Here is a 23,944-nt window from a genome sequence, read left to right on the forward strand (position 1 = left end):
CTTTCATACTCCTTTGGTTGCCCTTCTCCGTGTTGCCCAACACTAATTTAGACTGTCTTATTCTTGCATGCAAAATTCAGGATTGATGGTAAACAGATAGTAGTTTATGACCATAGATCCAAATACGAGGGGAGTGCAGCACCTCTTTCTGAACTAAAATTTTCAGCCAGTCTGGCAAGGATTTAATTGTCTGCCACCCAGTAAATTATGCAATTGCCAGTCTCTAAGTGTAGATGCTTTTGTAGGGAGAAAAATCTGACTCAGTTTAGACTGAATTGCAGGTTTCAACAAATTATTCTGCGAAGGACAGATGTCAAGTCCCCATGTGTAACTCTTGATTTTGTTCTTGGTACTTAAATATTTGATGAGCATTCTGCAGAAAATGCTAGCTTTTGGTGGCCATAATCTGGCTTCTTATTTTTTGACCAAGTCTGCCTGAGAATGTGTGAGGAACTGAAATTCCCGACTGTTGTGTTCTCCCATTACTCCTTAACCAAAAAGTAAATCCCATCTTGAATTCTTGTCTTCTGTTGTTAACCCTGCAATACAATCCAGTAACTTTTTTTCTTAAGCAGTTTATATGTGTCCATCTTGGAAAATGAAAATACAACTTTTAAATAGCACAGATATAAAATTTTTGATACCAGCATTTGTTCTGTTACTTGCAAGCTGAAAGAGAAAAGGCAGTAACTGGTGAATTTGCCAGCATCTAATTTTTCATATGGTTTGGATCAGTCCCAAAAGATTTCTTTATAGCCCCAGGGCTCACCCATTTACAGAGGTGGGAAGAAGATTATTGTATGCTTTGAAAATACAATAAAAATTCCCACTTGAGTTTTCTTAACTGTGCTGAAACATTTGTACTTGAGTTCTTTGACATGTAGCAGGTGAGTACAAGGATGTCTAATAAAAATATAATGAAAGCAGAAGTTGTGGTGCAATATGTAGGTGAGAGAAGGTTTTGGGGGTAGAGGTAGAGGGAAAAACAGACCTCAGAAAAGTGAGTCATCCCAGAGACCATTTCCAGACCAATGCCTTTGCTGTTGAACATTAACTCATCTCAGATGCTGCAAAAAACCCAGAGAGAACAGTCTGGTGACAATGAGAATGAATCTCTTTAAGATAGTGCTAAGGTAGCAGTATGAGTTGTCTGGCTCCAAAAAAGTTCTTACAATGAGTAATACTTTAATCTCAAGTTAGTGATCATTCTTATTCCATAGTATTTGCTGCTTAGTCTAAGACAGTTCATCAGGGTAACACTTTTAGGTCCTGTGTTTTATTTCAAATCTGCTTCAAGTACAGCTACTCTGCCCTTTTGTGAGAATCAGAGCTTTTAATGGAAGCAAAGTATACCTTCTGTAATTCCTCCATTAAATCTACTATGAAAGGGTTTTTCTAGCTGTGCAGCTTGGGGAGATACAAGAAGGCTGGGGAGGGATTTTTCACAAGAGTAGTAAAACACGAGCAAATGGCCTCAAGATTAATGAGAGTAGGTTTGGATTAGATACTAGGAAGAATTTCTTTACTGTGGACTGAGACACTGGAACAGGCTGGCTAGAGAAGTTGTGGACTTCCCATCCTTGGAAGTGTTCAAGGCCAGGTTGGATGGGGCTTTGAGCAGCTTGCTCTGGTGAAAGGTGTTATTGCCCATGGCAGGCAGGTAAACTATATGATCTGTAAGGTGTGTACATATTGTTTGTACAATGCAGGGTCTGTAAGGATTTTTATTGAGGGATTTCTCTGTTTCCTTTTTCCTTCTAGAGCCCATCTTGGTCTGCAAAGCCACATTGCTCAATGTTTGGAAATTTTTTTTTAAAGGAGGGTGGACTGAAGGATATTGCACAATGCTGCAGGCTTGCAGCTCTGTGGTTGGATACAGGTTCCATTTCTACCCTGCCATGGTGCTGCCTAGCACATACATAAAGAATATATTCAGTAAGGATCACTGCCTGTAAAAATAAAATTGAATCTCCTTTTAAAACAAATACAATCTCAACACAAAAATATTACAAAGGGTAAAGAAATTAAGATAACTCTGCTCTTCAGTACTATGAATTCTGTTGATGATCTAGGAAGAACTGTCTGTAGGTCCATGGTCTGTTTTAGTCAGTGCATTGTGGGTGGGTGCTGGAAAGAAGGGTTGTGGGTTCTTTTCTAATTAAAAACTTCCGACAAAAACCTGATGTTGTCAGGTTTAGTTCTTATAAAAAATATGGCACTGTTACTGGCTGACTTTTCAGCATTGCAGACCTCTCTTTCTTTCCTTTTCTTCCCTCTTCCAATTCTTTCCTATGGCCAAATTATCCAAAAGCAGTGTGAGATTTAATAGTAGCAATACAGTACCTTCAGCAAAATGGCATTTCTGAATATGCAGAATTCAAGTCATCTGGTCATCAGATTTGAAGTATCTTGTGAATTGTGTAACTAAGGTTCCCTGTTGTTAAAAGCTTTGAAAGTAGTTTTTCTATTTAAGGTCACAATAAATTTCTAAAAACAGATTGCTACCCAAGTAGTCTCTTCTATCACATCTATTAACTGAAAGTGGTTTCTATACTTTTCTTCATATGTGGTCTTTGGTTGGATGACATGCTCTTTTCCTTTTTATGTGTATGTTCTCATTATGACAGCTTAAAAGTCTGTCTTGCTGAGGCTTTAATTATCTTTTCAAAAGTATACAGGGTTTATACTGTTGCTCTTTGTGTTTCAATAAGTTTATCTTCTTTCTCAGAGCCTTCAGTGGTCTATCAGATACTGAACTGATAGCAGACCTCTCCCAATCAACTCCATCATTGTTGAGTGTGTTTCTCTCAATAATAAATAACTGTGCATTATGCTCTTTGAGCATTAGATCTTTCAATGTTGATTCAGCCACAGAGACATGAAGGTTAATAAAAAACACTACACTTCTTGATGCTAAGACTTGTTATGCTATAAATGCCTTTTTTTCTGCTCTGGTTTGGCACCACTGGTTACAGCTTGCCTGACAGAAGATGGCCTGAGTTAATTTCTCCTTCAAGGCATGCTATATGTGCTTGTAAGAGTCCCAAAGAACTTATTAGAACACTTTGTGGAGCTCTTTACTCACCAGTCAGTGCAGAACTATGCTACTTGTGTGAACAGTTTTTCTTTAAGGAAATTGTTCAATCACTGTGTACCTCTAGCTTTTACACAAACTGCTTATTCTGCAGGGCTTAGATTATCCCAATTTTATATTATGGGAAGACTGCATTTTTCATTTAGGTTTTTTTTTAATGCATGTGATTTTAATCAAGGCCCTTCAAAAATATTTTTAGGTCATTGTTGCTACTCATCAACAGGAAAATAGACAAGGAGGAGGTTACTTTTGAAGAGCCTGACCATAAGATGTTAGCAGCAGCATCCTGTCTTGCCGGGGATATCTGACTCACTTACTGTCTCATGAAATCTAACAGGAAAATTGCTTATAACTTTGCTGATCAATTGCCTAGAAACACTTGGGCTTGATTAAGATGCTGAATGTAACTTTGGGAATCCTGCTGACTAATCTTGATTCTGTCCCTTTCAAAGACTGCAATCCAGTCTCAACAACCACACTCTAAACTGACATACATATAACTTCTTACTCTCCAAATGATGGGGCTGTACCTTCAGGCAAAGTTTGAAGCACCCTTTGGTGTATATCTGATGGTGTATCAAATGGGTATAAAAAAAAAAAAAAATCTGTATTTGTAAATAGACAGTGGATTAATGTAGCACATAGCATGAAAAAAAATTCTCAGCCTCGTGCAGGCCTAAATGGTCAGTCCTTATTTAGTTCTCAGAGACTTACATTATTTGAATGTCAAATTTTTCTGCTATATGGAAAGTTCATGAGCCAATGGTGCCCTTATGGCCAAACAGGCCCATGGTATCCTGGGTTACATGGGAAGCAGCATTGCCAGCAGGTCCAGAGATGTGATCCTGCCCCTCTGCTCACCCCTGGCGAGGCCTCACCTGGAATGCTGTGTCCAGTTCTGGGCTCCTCAGTACAAGAGAGACATGGAACTCTTAGAGTGGGTCCAGTGAAGGGCAACAAAAATGATTAAAGGACTGGATTTCTTACAAGGAAGTGCTGAGAGAGTTGGGCGTCTTCAGCTTTGAGAAGAGACAACTTCTTGAGAGGGGACCCCATCACTGTCTATGAGTGTCTGAAGGGAGGGTGTTGAGAGGATGGAGCAAGGCTCTGCTCAGTGATGCCAAGCAATAGAACAAAAGGCAGAAACTGATATACAGAAGTTCCACCTGAACATACAAATTTCTTTACAGCGTGAGTCACAGTGCACTGGAACAGGTTGCCCAGAGAGTTCATGGAGTTTCCCTCAGTTGAGATATTCAAGAACCATCTGGATGGAATCGTGTGCAATGTGCTCTCAGATAACCCTGCATGAGCAGGGAGGTGGGCCCAGGGTCCTCCAGTGCTCTCTTCTAATTTTTCCCATTCTGTGGTTCTGTGATTGTAAGACAAACTTGATTTCTTGCAGGTATTATTTGAAGATAAATAGGGCTTTCAGCTTTGCAATTTGAATGAAAAAGGAAATAAAAAGACAAGGTGGCCACAGAAATGCTAATCTTAAGTTTTTATTGCAATTTATAACAATGCCATCACCCAGGGTTTATTTCTCTTCTTATTGCCAGTAAATGTAGAAATAACAGAGTTACACCTAATTTAATATTCCAAGATCAAAGAGCAGGGCTTGTGCTGGTTTTGTAACAAAACAAAAGCACTCTCTTTTTTTATGCCAATGAATGCATACTTTTATGAATCTAAAATCCAACTCATTCTGCTAGCTTTTTATTCCCAGGATCTAAATATACAGTAATTTAAGGTACTTTCTAGTTGAGATAAAAACAGCTACTTTAAACTTGATGAACAGCATGTAAAAGTTTAACTGCTTACACAACAACTCCGAGAGTAAATGCTGAGGTATTTACTATGAAAGGTTTGGTTTCAAGATTCCCTTTTCTTTCCCACTACACAGTTGATGCAAATCTGAGATTTCCTGGTAACAAAATATATCTGGTCCATGGAGAAAGAAGCTGTGGCAAAAGAATCCCCAACTGCCTGAGCAGCTTCAGAATGGTTTGGTTTATTTTCTCTGGTCACAGAACCACAGAATGGTTGGGGTTGGAAGGACCTCTCAAGATCATCTGGTTCAACTTCCCTACTAAAGCAGGTTCACAGGAACATGTTCAGGATGGCCAGGAACTCGCACAACACAAATATGGACTTTGTCTTCATAGTTAATATAATTTGACAAGTTGCCCTATTTCCCATCTAATGTTTCTAGATTCACTTTAAGACTCATCTTGCCCATAAATACAGCAAAGCTGATGGTGACAGAAGGATAATACAAGGATTATTACAAGTGTAGTCAGTGGGATTTGGGTTTTTTCCTGTACCTATCAAAGATATTGTCATTAATTTTTGCCTTATTGACAAGCTGTTATTAAGTTCTATGCAGCTTCCATAGAAAGGCCAACACCCCTGTGGGTGAGCTTGGGGAGCCTGGTAGAGAATAAAGCATGAATCTTGTTGCCAAGTTATTTCTCTTCAGATTTTAGCAGATATTTTAGGATCTGAAAGGAAAAGATATCTGTTCATCTACTTGGAGCTGAAAAAATCAGAACATTACTTTTTATTTAGTTAGTTATTATTTTTAAAATGTATGAAGGAAGCGCTGTTACTGTTCCTTTCTGAATTTCTCCTTTGTGCCTCTCTGCCTCTTTCCTCCTAACTATGGTCTTCAGTCAGCACAACCCTCAAAATAATGACACAGCATGAAACAATCAGAAACAATGGCTATCAGCAGTATTCTTGGATGACATTCCAAGATCTGACAACACCAGGACACCCCCCGTAAACCAATATACACTACGTCCTTGTGGCTTAAAACCTTCTAAAAACTGGGGTAGGGTGCTGTGGAGCTTCTACCAGAGGTTATATTGCACCGTACCCACTTATGCAGGAATACTATCCCAGTTACACATCTAAGTGGGAGGAAGAAGTGGAGAGAGGGGTTATCTTATCAAAGCTCCCACTGGGTTTGTGGCAAAGCCTAGTTTGGTCTCCTATGCTAAAACCCACAGATAGCAGCCCTTTTGCTCTGGAGAGCTGCTTTTCTGATTAGCAGTAACTGTCAGCAGACTTTATCACCTACTGTGCCCTTCTTATGAGATGTACAGGGCATGCTCTGATATATGTCACATCCAAGGCCTATCCTCTAGGCAAATTGTTCATTCAGTTGTAACATTCAATATTTAAGGTTCAAATTCAGGTATCCAATGCTTTTGCAGAAATCTCATTTATGTTTTCATCTTGACTTCATCTGCTAGGAGTTGAGACAGTGGCATAGGCACCCTGAGAGTACAGACAGAAATACTGCAAACAACTTGAGTGATAATATTTCCTTTAAAAAAAATCAAACAAGATACTGCTTTACTTCTACACAGTATTTACTGAAGCATTTTCAATAGAAACTGAAGAGGGTCAGCCAATCTTTTCAGTTATTTCTGAATATTTTGAGTTAATTTCAACAACTGGTGTTTCTTATTCTGGAAGCTAAGTGGATTACCAGAAACCCCACTTATTAATTTGATTAATTTTAAATAAGCAAGGGAGACAGAATTCAGATAGAAGAAATCTTCGATCAAGCTGTAGTTACTCTTTTCATTGCCATTTGGAAAGAAGCATTTGATAGAAAGCTGTTCAAGAATGCAACTGCATAATGAATAGCTGAGTGATCTGTTAACAAGGATGAAAAACATTTTTTCACTCTGGCTGAAGATGTTTTTAAAAATGTGTTTGCTGAAAGAGCTATTAATATAAAATATTTTGTCTTCATTTGTCAAAATAAGTAGTGTAGTCTATGCCAAAAATCCTTTGGAGAAAAAATAAAGAGATTTAGATGACACGGCGATATTCACTGTCTGCAAAGGAGACAGAACAAATACAGATGACTGAGGAGATGTTTAATCCAGCTTGCCCGTCTGATTTTCAATTATCTGCATTTAGACACTTGCAAGCTAAAATGCAGAGGAAACTTCCAAGCATCTCTGGATGAACTGAGTTGCTTTGACCATCACAACTCTTTTCTTTTCACAAAGAAGAACAATTGAAGCAAGTACTGGTACATACATCTTCTGGCTAATTTCATGTTGGGGATGAAGGAAACACTGTAATTGCAAACTAGGCTTCCTTTAGGTTTGACAAAGAAAAGATTAAAATTTTTATCCTATCCAAAACAGACCATATAGGTAGATATTAGTCTGTGTTTTCATTAAAGAGATTTTTGTGTGAAATAAGCAAGATTTGCTGAAGATGCTAAGGATGAGCATGTTGGGACTAGTCTGTCTTACCCTCCTGAATCTTTATCTTTCTGTACCAATTAGCTAGGGTTGGGCAGGTGACCTCAGGGCAGAAGTGATCTGTGATGAATCTCACTGGTGGATTCAAACCTGAAGTAGTGGAAGAGATTGGTAGTGCTGTGAATTCTACATCACTGTCAGCAGAAAGAGCAAGTTAGACAAGTCAGGAACCATAGAATTGACCTTGTTGTAGAGCAGAAAACAGAAAAAATGACCTCTAAACGTCTTTTGACACTTTCTTATTACCATGCATTGAATTTAAAGTAGCCTTTGTATGTAGTTTTAATATTTTGTTCTGAAGTATGTCTTAAACAGCAATTAATTGTGTGTTTGAGACACAATAGACAGGAACATAACAAGGAGTTCAGTTCCAGTCTAGGTACTGTATTTTTTCAGCTGATACACATCTTTATTACTTTCTTTAAAGAATATTTCTATTAAAATTATTAATTTGTTATCTTTATAAATATGATGTATTTATTCAGGCTTTGTGCCAAAAATATTTTCCTGTTTGCTGCATGAGGTGTTTATAATTATAAAAAGTTGCTTCCACTACTTTTTATGAAAGGAATAGTAGAAATTGCAGTGATTAGTAGGTCTGCTACACAGTGAGCTGCCAAGAAAGTGGAAAATTGTAATTTCCAAACCATTTTAATATGTTGTGCAGAACAATTGCTCTCTGAATCATTCCTTATAATGATAAGCTACTTACCACCACTTCCAATTTCAGTAAGTTTAAGGGAGAAATATGCAGTAATGACATCTGTAGTGTGTTCTTCCAAAAGCAGGATCACTTGTATGTATCTGGCTGCTGCTGAAGAATCTGGTCAAGAGGTATAAGCATAGCAGAAGCTGCTTTAAAGTGTATACATGCTTAAGTAGACAGAACAGTAATTAAAAAACCAAAACAACAAACAAACAAGAAACCCAAAGCATACAAAAACCCCAAAACAAACCAAAAAACCCCCCAAAACCCAACAAAACAAAACCCCAAAAACTGGAAGAGAGGAGCTTATGTAAATAAATCAATAAAGCTGATAATTCAGTGACACTGGGGTTTGCATCCCTTGAAATCAGACAGTGATAGTTTGGTGTTTGTTATAATACAATAGGAAAAAATCAGGTTATTTCACTTAAACGCAGTGGTGATGGAGGACTAAGCTGAATTATCATTCAAAGGTGGTAATGAAAAGCCACCATAGCGCATGAGCTCAAAACTCCTTCAAGAATCTCATTAGAGCTCTCAAATACGACAAATTCTACTCTTGAGTTAGGCTTCCCCTATTCCTCACCTTGGTACTCCTCTATTGTGGTAACTGGGCACCTGCATTTGTAGATAAAGTTTATGCAGCTTCTAAAACGCAGACTCAGGGACACAAATGACGACTCTGATCGCTAGGGCTATCACTACTCTTCTGCAGAAGAAAACTCTTCAGGCAGCACTACTGGTCCAGCCTAAACACGAGGTTCAGGGATTAACCCGAGTAGCGTCTAACGCCTGCAAGAGAAAGCTTTACTTTATTTCAAGCAGTAAGTGCTGGCCGTGTACGGCTGCGCCAGCTTCGTACATGGCAGGACTGATGCGCCAACTCCGTGCGGCGCCGTGCGGGGCGCCAGCTGCCACGGCCTCTCCCGGGGGACACCCCGAGCTCTCCCGGCCCGGCCCCCCGCCCGAGGCGCTGCTCGGCCCCGTTTGCCGGCGGCTGGCGGGAAGCGGCACAGCTCCCACGTACAAAGAGGTGTGCCAATCCAGCCGCCCTTCCCGGGCATCATAAATAACCCTGCATTCCGTTTCTCCCCCCGCCCCCGGGCTATGGACAACAGCAGCCCTTATCAGTCTTGCCACCTGCCTGGCCGGGGCAGAGGCGGTGTCCCGGGGAAGGAAAGGCGTTGTGCCAGGGAAGAGAGGAAAAAGAAAAAAAAAAAAGGAAAATAAGAGAAAAAGGGAAGAAAAGATAGGGTTTTGCGGGCAGTGGGGCGGGGAAGGAAAGGGGCCTCGCTGCGGGTGAAAGCCCCGGGAGGCCGAGGGCACGGCGGCGCCGATAAGGCCGTCCCGCCCGCCGGGAGGCAGCGCCAGCCGCCCTGCGCCCGGGACCTGCCCTCGGGCCCTGCCCTGCCCTCGGTCCCTTCCCGCCCTCCGCCCCGAGGAACGATGCGGAGACCCCGGTGCCGTGCAGCACTGAGGGGCGCGGCGGCGGCGGGGACATGAACTCGGGGGGCGGCCGGGCGCCGGGGCCGCTCCTGCTGCTGCTGCTGGCGCTGCCGCGGTGCGGGGCGCGGGGTGAGTGCGGCCGGGCAGCGGGACTGCGAGCGGGATCGGGGCGCCAGCCCTGCCGCGACGCCAGGCGCCCGGCTTGACTGGTGCCCTTGGTGTTGGTGGCAGAGGCAGCCCGTGGTGGTGGCGGAGCATTCCTTGGTGGCCGTGTTGGGCACAGCCCCTGCTGGTATGCGTGTGCGGGTATCCCGTGGTGATGGTGGCGGAGCAGCACGTGGTGAGAGTGCTGGAGGCAGCTGTCGGTGGTGGCGGAGCATCCCTTGGTGGTGGTGGTGATGGCATTGAGGCGGAGGTGGCCGTGGTGGGTGCTGTCCTGTGAGCTGGCTGGTGCGCCTCCTCGACACCTGCTGACGGCGGTGGTGGCAGCGACCTGGTGTCCCGCCGGGCTGAGAGGGACTGCCACGGCGGGAGCCGCGCCGGAGGGAGCTCATGGGCAGGGCCAAAACAGTGACGGGACTGTAGTGCTGGCATGATAAACTGTGTGTTGTGAAGGACAAATAAGTAATAAAATTTCAGCTGTAGAAGTAAGGGGAGGCGGGGGCTAGAAGCACGTTTTTATATCTCCTGAAGCAGCAATCTGAGTAGGATACTCCCATGCCTTATCAGAAGATTGAGGTATCATGAGAAAGTTCTTTCTGTGGCTGTTTGTAAATTTAATTTTCTGATCTATGTTGGCTGCCATTGCATGCTGACAGTTTTTGTTTTCTGCTCTTATCAGAAACACACGCACATACTCAAGTATATAAAAGCATGGATGATTAGGAATAGGAATCTGTGACGCTTCCCACAACAACCTTGAGGCACTCATAAAAACCCTGAAAAAATCCCTGAAACCCTGTGCATGTGGAAAGGCAGTTTTATCACAGTGGTAAATTCGCTGCATAAAAAAATACTAGAGTGTTCAGCTGCCTTCTCCTTCCAGTTCTGGTTATGTATTTAGACATAGCCAAAATTTGTCAGAGATGCTAAATATACAGCGGTGTTAGTATTCTTATCAATTTCAGCTACATTAGAAAAGTAAAAATTTCCATACTTCAAGCAACATCAGATATCAGCTTGTGCAGTATTAGTTCTTTATTTAAAAATTTAAAGAGGCATCATCATACACATGATTTGTCTACATTAAATCCATCCTTTCTGACATTTGTCATTTAGAAAGTTAGCTTATTGAAAAATGGAGGAAAATGAACATAATGCCCTGAAAGTATGAATGCAAAGAAAAAAAAAATTATTCTAATTTCATGTATATTTACAGCCCTGTCAAATTACAGTAAATTAGGTTGTATGCTTCTCAACCACTTTTAATATAAATTAATTTCTAAAATTACTTTAGTGTAAGTAATTTTACTCCTGGAAACATTAGCAACATTTTTATGAATAACATTTTTACCATATTGACACATGATATAAACAGATGGTGAACTATCCCAAATGTCTACGTGTAAATAATAGAAAAAAGCACAACAGAATAGAGGAAACAGAACTAAAGACAAAAGAGAAAGAAATGCACATGGAGGAAAGATTAATAATATTGGATAGAGCTACTTACTCTGTACCTTCTAAACCTTTCTGAAACCTGAAAAACTCTTTTCTTTGTTGTCAGAGAAGAGAAGGATGGACAAAAATGCTCAGTGTAGTTATTTGTTTAATCTTTTCTGTTTATTTTTAGTCTTTAGTCTTTTATTACAATTACTGTGGTTTTCCTACAAGTTTCAAAATTAGGTGGGAGGTGGTAGTAGTCTATTCTATGTGTTTTAATCTGGATTTTATCTCCACTTTCAATTCTGTGCTGGTTATCCTACCATGCCACTTGTAGGTATTTTTAAAAAGGTAATTGTGGTTTTTTGTCATTAAAGTAATTGTGAACAGATCCATTCCTGATGTCTGTGCCACTTGCCACATTCATGCAACATGTCAGCAGAGTGGAGGAAAAAGTGTTTGTATCTGCAATTATGGATTTGTAGGCAATGGAAGAACCCATTGTCAAGGTAAGCTGCCTGCTTCTAAAATGGAAAGAAACTCTGTAAATTCCTAAAATGCTCCTTCTCAAGTAATTTTAATGAATTCTTCAAAGTGTGCTAAAAGCTTTGTCATTTCCTGGAAGAATCTCCCATAGAATATATTTGGATTGTTTTTCCTAACCAAAAGGCTTGTACGTATTCAAGCTGTTTAACATTTTGTTACTGTAATTTATTATAAATAATTTTACTCCTGGCAACATCAGCAATATTTTTATGAATAACATAACAGGCTGATAATGTCCTTCTAAGACTATCTCATATCAATATGTGAATCAAAGGACAATGTCAAACGTTGTGTCTTAGTGTCTCTAATAGCTTACCAGTGCTTAAAGGGGGTTCTTCACCAATGATCTCCTCCTCCCTTTCTGTTACCCTTCTTTCACAGAGCACTGACAGCTGCTGGTTCCTGCACAGCGTTCAGGCATCTCGTTGTAGGAAAACCATAGAATGCTTCAAGTTGGAAGGGATCTTAAAAATTACACTGTTCCCACCCCTTTGCTGTGGCCAGGGGCAGCTTCCACAAGACTGAGTTGCTCAGAGCTCTGTTCAAGCTGGCCTTGAACACTTTAAGGAATGGGGCGTTGGGGCATCCGCAGCTTCTCTGGGCAACCTGTTCCATTGCCTCACTATTCTTGCAAGGACGAATTTCTTCATAGTGCCAAATCTAAATACTTCCTCTTTCAGTTTAAAGCAGTTCCTCCTTGTCCCAGAAGTACAGGATGTTGCCCAAAGTGCCTCTTCAGCTTTCTTTAAAGTACTCTTTAGGTACTGGAAGGCCATAATAAGGGTTCCTCAGGCCTTCTCTGTTCTAGACTGAGCAACCCCCCAATCCCTTCAGCCTTTTTGTGTGGGAGAGGTGCTCCAGCCCATGATTATCTTCATGGTCTCCATTGGACTTGCCCCAGCTGGGCAATGTCTGTCTTATGTTGGACACCCCAGAGCTGGGTGCAGGGTTCCAGGTGGGCTCTCACTGGAGCAGAGCAGAGGGGCAGAATCCCCTCCCTCCCCTGCTGCCCACACTGCTTTGGATGCAGCCCAGGACACGTTTGGCTCTCTGAGCTGTGAGTGCTCATGGCCAGGTCATGTCCAGCCTCTCATCTACCAGCACCCCCAAATCCTTCTCAGCAGGGCTGCACCTGATCCATTCTGGGCTTGGGATTGCCCCCACCCAGGTGTTCCATGAGGTGCTATAATCAGTGTATAATCAGGCCATAAGGAAGAGCAGGGTCCTCTGGTTTCAGCCACTCTTAGACTCTTAGATAACTTAAGCTGTGTCACAAAACTCTATTCACATTTTCATCCAGGGACAAAAGTTTCCATTGTTCTCCAGCTTACCAGCAGTGTTGACATCCCAAATAATTTGTGAAGGAAATCAGTAAGGAGAAGTCTGGTTACTTGAGCATGAATGAGGAGGGGAGGACATCCCTTTTTTCTTACTCTCTCTCTGATGTTATTTTAAATGTACTGACAGATAAAGATGAATGCCAGATTGGAGCCAGCAAGATCTGTGGAAATCATACCCTGTGTCATAATACACATGGAAGTTTTTACTGTGTTTGCCTTGATGGATACCGAGCCTCCAACAATAACAAGACATTTATTCCCAATGATGGCACAAACTGTACAGGTAGACATCACAAAGAATCTTGAGCATGAGAAATCCAGAACTGCACAAATTTTTTTTTTTTCCTATCACTGTAGAACTTATTTTCCGATACTATGTCAGAGAACTGCCATTGTTGATGTGCTTGTTTGACATCTGGCTTCCTAAAAGCTATGAATCAGTTCCATTTTAAACTCTGCTATGTTACAAGTCGTTGTTTCACGACCTCATTCAAACAGTGATCTTTTCAGAAGAAGCAGCAGCAGCTAGATTAATGAAATTGGATGATACTTAAAATTCCCTGGATTGTAATTTTTGTGTTTAGTGCAGAATATTAGCCAGTTTCTTGTTAGTGATGAACTGTTGTAACCATTAAAGGGGTGTCCAGATACAGGATTTTGAATTGTTTGAACAGGGAAACTGTTTGTAAAATAAACCAGCAGTAATTCTAAAGACAGCTAGTGACAAAATTGCAACAGTCCTCTTTCCATATGCTTGAAGATGAGACAATGATAAGCTTCTTTGTTTTCCTAGAAGAGCTGTGAGAAGCTATGTACAACTTTTCAAGGAGGAGTTAAGCTTGGGGCCTTTATTAATTAATTAAAACAAAATTCCCTGTTATGAAGTGCATCTGCTTTTCTCTGAATTTTTAGATATTGATGAATGTGAGGAGTCTGGGCTGTGTGGTCACAATGCAAGATGTGTGAATACTGAAGGAAGCTACATGTGTTACTGCAATGATGGTTATAAATTAGAAACTGGAGAGCATTCTTTTCGTCAAGATGGAAACATCGTTTCATGCAAAGGTGAGAGTCTTTGAATGCTGTTTTTGCTAGCAGATAAAATCACATGTTGCACCATAGTGTAGTGCCTGTTCTGGCCTGTGCTTCTCCAGGGCAGAAACCCTCTCTCTGGACTTCGCTCACTGTATGTTTTTGGTTTTTTTCTCTTTTTATATTCAGTTTGTCCCAGTAATGTCAGGATCCCAAAGTCAACACCAGATATTCCTTCAGGTTCTCAGCGGTGCTTCAGATGTGCAGAGTCAGAGAAGCTTGATAATGTTATGAAAGTAATGTCGTTAGTTTCTGAGTAGAAAGGATTCTGGATTCTGTTGTAATCCAGTTGTTTATGTAATCACACCACATAAAGGGGAAGAGAAGAGAGACTAAATAGCTGATAAGAGCAGTTAGATGAGTGAAAAAAGCCTAGGGGACAGGAATAATAAAATAACAGTTTAGCTATTTATTACATACTGTGCCTCCTGCATAAATAAGCAGTTCAGTTTGTGTTGCCATAACAAAAAACCAGAATCAAGTTTCCAATTTGAAAGTCTGTCTTTAGTGTCAGTTTTCACAGATGCAAACTGCTAGTAGTGTAAGCTGTGGATATCAGAGTATGTAATGAACAGAGGCATCCCAGGTGGAAGGAGCTGCCTAGATTATATTCAGCTTTTATTTCTGAATTATTGCCAGAACCATCAGTACAGCTTACAGCCTGTAATTGCTCACTTTTTCTGACTGGAGTGCTCCGCTTTGTTTGCCAGAATTGCTGATAACCCTGCTTCTTATCTCACTAACTGGCCTCTCCATATTCTGTGGTGAAGTAGAGTGTCTGTACCGATTGTGTTTCTTGCACAAGGGAGCCCTGTCCAAGCAGATGTGCTGGAGGAGTGGAGCTTTTGTATGCAGGCTGTTTCAATGAGATGAAGGATTTGAGGGGCAGAACATTTTATTTCAATTTATCTGCTGCAGAGTGCTTCACTTTTCCCATGCACAGGGAAATAAAGCTGTGTGTTGGGACCTGAATTTTTCCTGTGGTGTTGAAGTATCATTCAGCCATGACTGTAATGAGACTGGCCCACGCAAAGCACCATCACATTGCAGTGTCTCATCTTTGGTGTTGTGAGTGGCTCCAGCTGTACGTTTGTAAAAGTGTAGCTCAGTAACTGCTTCCCTGTGTTCCTCCAACTGTGGCCAAGACAGTTCTTCAAATCTATTATTATGCCTCTTTGGTAAGCCCTCAGATTCATCAGATCAGGTGTATTTTGGGGTGTGACCATCTAGTTTAGCTGATTTTAAAGCGGTCAATGTTGTGATTTATGTACTGTGAGATCTTTCAACCCAGTCTCTTTGCAGAAATCGGATGTGGTTCCCCTCCTGAAATGGAGCATGGCTACATTGTGGGGAACTACAGCCTGCTACCAGGAAGTGCAGTTCATTATGAGTGTCAAGAAGGGTTTTACAGCAATGAAGGAAAGTTCTCATACTGCACTGCAAATGAAACTTGGGAACCTGCCACTTTAAGCTGTAAAGGTGAAAGGAGTCTTACATCTTTCTTAAATTCTACATTAATGGGGCTCATGTATGGGGGGAGCATGTTTGTGAAGACAGTAGACTATTTCCACAATCTGAAGCAAATGTTTTTTCAAGATCTGGTTATTTGCAGAAAAAGAAGAAAATTAAAGGACATGTTATTGTTTACCTTTTTCTTTAGTGTAGTGACATTTTTTATGCTGGTCCCTGCATTTTTACAGACACTGCAGTGTGTCCTCCTGCCTGTGAGCTGAGACCTAGAAAACAACTAGATTTCTCTAGCATTTCATGGGAAAGGCATTACTGACCTCTCATAAAAACATCAATTTTCCTGACACCTTGTGAACTTTTGTCAGAAGGTTTGCTGTAGATGCAAAAGAGGGCATCATAGCACTCCTCATCTCTGGGTAGTCTTCATAATTTTAAGAACCTTTGTGCATGAACAGACACTTCCACATCTCTGAAGAGTTAAGTTTCCTATGACTGTCTTTAAAACATGTACTTTCTTTGGTGTTCTAATCATCCATTCTCTGGCAATATTACTGCTGATGAGTGCAGGATTCTTTTTGTGTTCCCATGAGGAGTTAGAAAATCTCTGATATTAGTTACATGATACTTGAAGTGCTAGCTAACAGAAGACACACTGCATATAGCAATTCTGTAGGGGAGAACTGTCTTCTTGGAAATTGTCACTTAGTGAGGAGAGTTCATTCTTTCTCTGAAACAGTTCTCCCTTTCTCTCTTTTTTTTTTTTCCCCTCCAAGAATGGATACAAATGTAACATTTATGGAAAGTGAATAAATTAAAATAAGGGTGCTAAAACAGCGTGGCTGGGAAAAGCAAAATATTGACTATCGCTAGAAATTCATAAGAAAGAAAAGATAAAACTATTTTAAAACAATGCAAGTAACACTTTCCCCCCCAAAAAAATAAAGGACAATGAATTTGAAAACAAAAAGGGAGTGCCCAGAGTCTCAAGAGGTCCCTTGAGAAAGATTGTGGAATGTAATTCTTATGACTTGTTGATTTTTTTTTTTTTTGGTAACATTTTTCAGAAGTTTTTCATGTGATTTTTTAAAATTTCTACAATCAAACAATAGGTCAGGTGAGACTTTCTCAGCATCTCTCTTATGGCTGATTGAAATAATGTGCATGATACACCAAGAAACAGTCAAAAGTCTGAAATGTCAAACTTATTTCCTCCTTGTGTTGCAAGCCCTTTTCAATTAGGGCTTCTCTTTCTAAAATCAGCAAGTTTGATTTTTTTTTTAATACTAGTAAATGTACCTTTAACAAATTCTTTGTGTGTGTGTGTGTGTATGTGTGTGTATGTGTGTGTGTGTGTGTGTGTGGGTGTGGGTGTGGGTGTGGGTGTGTGTGTGGGTGTGTGTGTGCTACTTGACTTCTTTGTTTAAGCATTATGTAGACTCTCTCCTTAACAGGAAACTTTTGTGTAGTATGTTGTAACCTTTTCTGTGGTTTTGCATTTTTATAGTTATTGTATACTTTTAAAACTAAAGGCAGTTTCTGCTCATCAGCCTTCCTTTGAGTGTTGCTTATGGTATAGAACCACCTTATCCAATGTAATCAGGTTTGTAAAAGCAGGAGAGTCGAAAGATTCAGAAGAAATCCAGGACTTTTCTCTATACTATCGGCTTGACTGAGGAGGGAGTAACAGATTTAGCATGCTCTAACTATTCTGAGAGAAAGACAGAAAAGTGTCCTTTTGTTTGGAAGTAGATGTTTGGAGTAGCTACAGCACTGTCAGTCATAGTGGGAATATTGCACAGGACCTGAGGAAATGCTGCATTACTGCAGGAGAAGAGGGTTAGCTGGTAAAGATGAAGAAATAATTATGTGAGTGCAGCTGTCATTGCTCCTGCTCGTTGACTAGTAGGTCTGTCTTCCTCTTCCTTCATCTCCTCAGGTGTGGACTGTGGGGCCCCACCTTTTGTTTTGAATGCACGTCCAACATCTGTGAGCAGGACCACGTACAGAAGTGAAGTTACTTACGACTGTGTTCATGGGTACCTGATGGCAGGTGGCAGTGGCATTGCAGTCTGCAATGCCAAAGGACAGTGGGATGGCCCTGATTTGGTGTGCAAAGGTAAATAAAGCCTGGCTTCTGATTTGTTTAGCATAGATACTGTTTAAGTCACTGTAATAAATATCAGTCATCCTCTTTGGGCATTCAGTTTATACAGTCTTCTGGCAGAGAAAGCTGTCACAAAACAAAAGCCATATATTGAACAGGGTGATTTTTTTTTTAATCTGTGTTGCTTATGAAGTTACAATAAATTGTTAAAAGTTAACATTCCAAGAACATAATCCCAATGCGTGTCAGGCATTGGAATTACCAAGAGATGAAAACACAGCCTAAATTGCTGATGATTTTTCCAGTTGAATATCCACTCTACTTTTCTGATAGCAGTTGAAGCCACTATCAGAAATCAAACTCCTATTAGGTATTAACATACCTTCAAAATTCCTGTTTTTGGACAGTTTCCAGTTGCAAATTATGATTGCTCATACATGCTGTTGCTATTTGAGATGAGTCAAGTCTCTTACTTGATTTGGAGGAATGTAGCCTTAAGAGTTCCTCAATAAGATGGAACACAGCAATACATTTAAAAAACCTCTTCTGTTGATTTTTGTTGTTTGTTTTTTTTTTTTAATCTGGGTTTATATTCTTACTTAGGAGACCTTAGAATAAATACATTCTTTTGTCAGTTTTCACAGCTTCAATTATCCACTTGTTGGGTAAGCAATATCTTTTCAGCTTATCCAGGATCAAGCTTTGCAAGTTTATTGCAATCAAATATAGTAATTTTTTTGAATGCTCCATGTGTATGTTATAACCACTCTCCACTATTAGAATGACCTTTAATATTCTTATCCTGTGTCATGACTCTAAGTAGAATCTTTGCAATGTTACACAAGAATGTGCTTCTGCATTTCAGTCTGCTTTCAGAATGGCCCTGGGCAGGTAGCTGGAGCAGGAGGAATTTTTGTGTCCTGCCACATACTGTCCTTCTATGAGTTAAGCACATGCTTCCATGTGCATTAGTTAATCCAAGGCCTGTTCTCATCATTTACTGTAGATACATTCATATTCATTGGTGTATGAAAAGGAAGATAGTCATGATGATGGATGTATTATCCATTGAAATACATATGTTTGAATTTTCCTTTAAAGGTTGTACTGATCATGTTTCTATAAGCTTTGGTTTTTACTTCTTTGCTTTCCTTTTTTTTAATTGAATTTCAGAAACACTTAAAATTATTGAATGGTTTTAAAAGGACTTTTTTGCTCCATATAAGCTTTAATGAGGGTAAGATTTTAATTCTTAGAGTATTTGCTTCTTATAACTGAAGTGGTGTAGAGTCTTTTATTGAGGTATAATGTTCATTGTGAATTGAAAAGCAGATTTTACCGTAAATAATACTGTTCCATGTATTTGATCTTCACTTTTTATTCCTTTTATTCCCTGTTTTTATTATTCAACCCCCAAACCTGAGCAAATGAATTAAATTATTAGTTCATTATCCCAGCTTTCCAATTATCTGTAAATGGTTTGCATAATCTATCAAATTTTCCCCCAGAATTACTCATTCATCTTGTCTGTAGCAGCATCTTTTTTCAAAACTTGAGTTAAATCCACTGATAAAGGAACATAACCTTCTTGATGCTGTTCTTTCATGACATTACTTGGACCATGTGTCTATTCTAATATCTACTGTTACTAAGGGTAGGTAAAATAAAGGAATAAATAGCATGTGGAGGATAAGAGAGTGTTGTGGGAAGATAGACTTATTCACAAAAATTTGCTTAAAGATCCTTGCTGTCCATTTTTAATGAGGACACTTATTTTATGGGTCATCTTGTAGGATAAATATCTCACCCTGCTAGTAGGTCTCCAGGCACAAAATTCTGGGATCTGATGAACTCCCTGACTTCTGGGAATCTCTAAGAAGTGGAAAAAACAAAGTGTAAATTGCTGGGACAGTTCATCCCCTCCATCTTTAGCACTTCAATATGTTTTGCCTATTTTCATTTCAAGGTTTTCTTTTCCTGTTTTTCTCTGTTCTAGAAATAGACTGTGGCAAACCTTTGCTGATTCCACACACAACAATGACCTGGGACAACTCTACCACTCTGAGGAGCAGAGTGTACTACCACTGTAAAGAGGGATATTACTTCAATGGAGACAGGAATTTTTCAGAATGCACAGTAGATCAGTCTTGGGAGAATATCACCTACGTGTGCAAAGGTAAGTATTACCATACAAAGTCACTATTTAAATTGCAATTTAATTAGTTTGTCACTCCTGTTCTAAATTTAGGAGCAGGAGGAAGAATAAGGGCAAGAAATCCCCTTCTAATTTATGATGTAGGGAATGTGGTGGTACTTTTGAATGGAGACATTGCAGAAGAAAGTGTTAACAGTACAGCAGCTTCTACTGGATGCCACAGATCTTTCTATAGCTGTCTTGCTTTTTTTCTCAAACACAAAGAGACTAATGCTACTGGAGTTCTATTGCTTCACTGAGGGCCTTCAGCTTTAGAACCCCATGGAGTGTCACCAGAGGGGCAGAAGGCATTTAACAATATTTTCTTCTTACTCTAATATGTAAAGTGCACTCCAGTGAAAATAGTGGCAATTTAATTTGAAGCCCTTTATCTCTCTCTCTCTCGTTGTTTGATTTGTTTTTTGTTTTCTCATAATGACCAAAGCAAAATTTGTTCATGGTTACCTACATCTTTCCAGCCTACATCTAGTTGTCTGAATTTCATTCCAGGATTATTTTCTTATTAAAGAATGAGTTCTGACAAGGGAGATGTGTAATAAAAGTGTTGTCATACTGTGTGCTTGGAAACAGGATGCACTGACATTTTATAAACAGCAGCAACAAGCATGTTTTGGACTATTACTGTTGTGCTCATTAATGTTCTCCTGTGTCCTAAAAAGGAGTTGTCTATCACTTTCTATCTCTAGTTCTTAAGTAGCAGTGCTGTCTTTTGCAGAAGATAGTGTTCATTTAGCTTTGAAACATCTTCATGGTTTTCAAAATTGCTAGCAATATGTCCTTGACTGCTGCCACTTAACTTCATACAGAGTTACTGCATGAGGCCTCTCTTCCCTCACTTGACCTCTTGAGCATCTGTGGTGAATGTAAAACATGTGACCTCAAGTAAAATGAGTATGCAGAAAACCAGTTCTCTCAGCTGTTAAAGTCTCCAAGTGAAAATGGAACTGCTGTTGTTAGAAGTCGTGATTCATATTTCATTCAGGAAACTGACGTGACTGTATTTTGTGAATTGATTTTGAAGCTAGCATTATGTAAAGTGACTAAGTTAGTCAGGTCTGTCAGTCTTTGAAATGCCAAGACTTGTCTTGAGTGCTGTGAAGTTTTGAAGGGCCAAGGTTCAGTTTTGAACCTGCAGACTGCACTAACAGGATTACCATGGATTTCAGCAAGACTGTCAGATTCCAGTCCTTGCTGCTGGATCAGAGAGCCAAAAAAGTCAGTTGCTGTCAAATAGAACGGTAAAGAAGAGTTACAAAAATAGACTAACTAGTCCAGACTTCTTTAAAAAAAATTAATCATCAACAGGAAATTGTTAGAAAATCTTGCATCTTCTTGACTTCTACATTTTTCATATTCACTAGAGTTAACAAATTGCTTTAAAATTAAATTAAATTTCTGCTTGTGTAGGGATGCCTTTGACATTTACATGCTCTTAATAGCATGTAACAATAACACCCATTAAAATGAGAGAAAATTATGTACCATTCCAAACTAATTCATGATAGGTGTTGGAAAACCAATTGTCTTTTTATCCTGCCTGAAAAATTCCATTAGAAATGAGGCAGTTAAGAGAACATCTGCAGGAAATTCTCTTTGACAATTAATTTCTTCATTTCTTAAAAAGTGATTGCTGTGGATGACTTTTATTTGCATTGTTTGGTGCATTGTCAGTTTTGATATGTGGTAAATATATATGTGTGTTTGTCTATACAAGCACTTTTCTAAGTAGCTAGTTTAAATACCAAAAAATGTTAATTTTACATTTAGTTAATTCAACTTTTTAATTACAAAGTTAATTTTACTTGTGATGCCGATTGGATTAAGTCATCAGTAAGGGAAGGCAGTAGTAAGCTGGATTACAGTTTTTACCAACTTCTGGTTTATACACATAAAATGAGATGATTGAAGTGCAGAGAACAGACTAGCAATTAAAATACCTGTTGTCTAGTGTGCTCAGTGTGTGAGCCTGGACATCTTGTATAGCTGGTCCTCACAGAACTTCTTTCCTGTGGAATAGAAGTTCTTGGTTTCTCAGAATCTCAGAACCGTTAGTGTTGGAAGGACCTCTGGATACCATCCAGTCCCAACCCCTTGCCAAGGCAGGGTCACCTAGAGCAGGTGACACAGGAATGTGTCCAGGTGGGTTTGGAATGTCTTCATGCATCCCTGAGCAGCCTGTTCCAGTGCTCTGCCACCCTCAGTGTAAAGAAGTTTTCCTCATGTTGAGGTTGAACTTCTTGTGGTTTAGTTTATGCCATTGCTCCTCATTCTGTCTCTGGGCACCACTGAAAAGAGTCTGGCACCATCATCTTGGCACCTGTCTTTGAGATATTTTTATTTATTTAATTGCAAAAATGTGGTTTGATTGGTAGCAGATGGCACTTGCAACATTGTTCACCACTTACAGAATGCAGCAGGCAAAAACATTCAAAGAAATCTAATACCTGGATTTTTTCTTTCCACTAAATTGCGTGTATGCATTGGGATAGGTAGCAAGAGCTCTGTAAATGAACTGGCATGTGTAGATTCTCTTTTAGCTACTTGCTGAAGATAAATGTCAGAGTGGAGCTTATTCTGTCTGCTTTCTGGTAAAAAAAAATGGTATCTTTGAATTTCTTGACATAATTTCTCCCCCTCCAACACTCACTGGTGCTGTTGAAACACTTTGCTTTTTTTTGCATTCTACCATTTGTGTTGTGTTTACCAGCACCTCTCTTTCCCTGGCTGCCAACAGCCAGGTGCTATTTGCATCTCTCTGTCCTCTCCCAAATCTGCCTTTCTCTCTTTGATTCCTCCAGGATTTCTTTTTACCTTTCACCTCTGGTTCTCCATATATTTATTTGCATGTTGTTCCTTGGACACTTTCTGTTGGGATGGGAAAAAGATTGTGAAGGTAACCTGAAGATCAGTGGGGTAGCAGTGAACTTCACTTGCCTTGGTTAATCACAAGTTAAAATTTATAGTGCTGAGATACAGGCAGATGCAGGGTCTTTGCTTCCTCCGTCTTATTTGTGAGTTTAAGTATAAGATGTTGATCAAAATCAGATACATTTGAGACCTAGATGCTACTGTGTGTTTCACGAACTGAGTTCCCAAGCTCTGTAAGGCACTGGCACTGTTAGATTTAACAGTAGAATGAATGTTTCAAGAAACCTGTCTCCCTCTAGTTGCAGAATGTGTTTTTCAGAGAAATCTTTGTGCTGCTATTAGATACTGTGTTTATGCTACTGGGATTAATGTTAAACCAAGCCCTTTCTGTATATTTGGTTGTCCAAACAAAGATTGTGTGATCAGTAAGAGTAAAGGAGAAAAATCAGTCTCCTCAGAAGGCTGAAGACTTTGTTGTGGTAATTGCTCTGCAGAGGTTTTCATGCTCTTTCACTCACATCCGTTTAAAGTGGAAACTTTTGAGAAAAGATCTGACAGCTATTCTGTGAATTTATGGTCATTGCCCAGTGGCCTTGTCCTCAAAGTTCAGAAAGCATAACCGAAAGTTTATGTATTTACAGAAAAAAAATGCTACTAGTTCTGCCTTCTTCCTTCCAAGGAGGCCACTGTAAAGATTTCTTTCCTTGCCTAAATATCCAGTGCAATCCCTTTTGTTGTTTGCTGCTTTGTTTTCCTTTTTTTTTTTTTTTTAGCTGTATTATATAAACTCCTAAGTCAAGTTGCAGATTTTCTGGCTAAGAAGTCTTGCAGATTACTCCCTCTCTTGTTCCCCCTCCCCCCCCCCCCCCCGCCTCCTTGTTATGCATTTTAATTCAGATCTCACGGATATGGAAACATTTTCCCTCTGTGTGTCCTTCTTGCTATCCACTCTTTAAAAAAACTGTGTCTGATTTAAAGACTGCAACAACTGAACATAATATTTTGCTTTGTCTTGCTACAGAAGCTTTAGACTGCAGAGTTTGGGACAGTACTGCAAAGCAGATAACAATAACAATAAGCAGCCCGTAAATACAGTTAATCACACAGCTATTTGTAAGAAATTTGTTTTAGAGGACACACAGATTAATCTTTTTCTTCTGTCCTGGAAACAT

General features: G+C 39.9%; 2 protein-coding genes across 7 annotated transcripts in view; both read left to right on the forward strand.

Moving 5' to 3' along the window:
- PTBP3 (polypyrimidine tract binding protein 3) overlaps positions 1-2,464 on the forward strand; it is a 50,757-nt gene extending 48,293 nt beyond the window's left edge. For 2 of the 5 annotated variants that reach the window (XM_059836875.1, XM_059836876.1), the window contains exon 16: positions 1,762-2,458. In XM_059836875.1, coding sequence (XP_059692858.1) covers positions 1,762-1,923 — 162 coding nt within the window. In that variant the 3' untranslated portion in view covers positions 1,924-2,458. Of the gene's footprint in view, positions 1-1,761 lie in introns of all 5 variants that reach the window. The other 3 variants (XM_059836878.1, XM_059836877.1, XM_059836880.1) reach the window with 3 other exon arrangements.
- A 6,982-nt stretch (positions 2,465-9,446) lies between these two features.
- The window catches only part of SUSD1 (sushi domain containing 1), a 42,277-nt gene continuing 27,779 nt past the window's right edge, over positions 9,447-23,944 (forward strand). For both annotated transcript variants that reach the window (XM_059874131.1, XM_059874132.1), the window contains exons 1-7: positions 9,447-9,664; positions 11,515-11,646; positions 13,151-13,306; positions 13,936-14,088; positions 15,418-15,594; positions 17,522-17,701; positions 19,686-19,865. In XM_059874131.1, the coding sequence (XP_059730114.1) occupies positions 9,589-9,664; positions 11,515-11,646; positions 13,151-13,306; positions 13,936-14,088; positions 15,418-15,594; positions 17,522-17,701; positions 19,686-19,865 (1,054 nt within the window). In that variant the 5' untranslated portion in view covers positions 9,447-9,588. The remainder of the gene's footprint in view (positions 9,665-11,514; positions 11,647-13,150; positions 13,307-13,935; positions 14,089-15,417; positions 15,595-17,521; positions 17,702-19,685; positions 19,866-23,944) is intronic.

Source organism: Haemorhous mexicanus, chromosome Z, assembly GCF_027477595.1.
Source record: "Haemorhous mexicanus isolate bHaeMex1 chromosome Z, bHaeMex1.pri, whole genome shotgun sequence".
Taxonomy (NCBI): Eukaryota; Metazoa; Chordata; class Aves; order Passeriformes; family Fringillidae; genus Haemorhous; species Haemorhous mexicanus.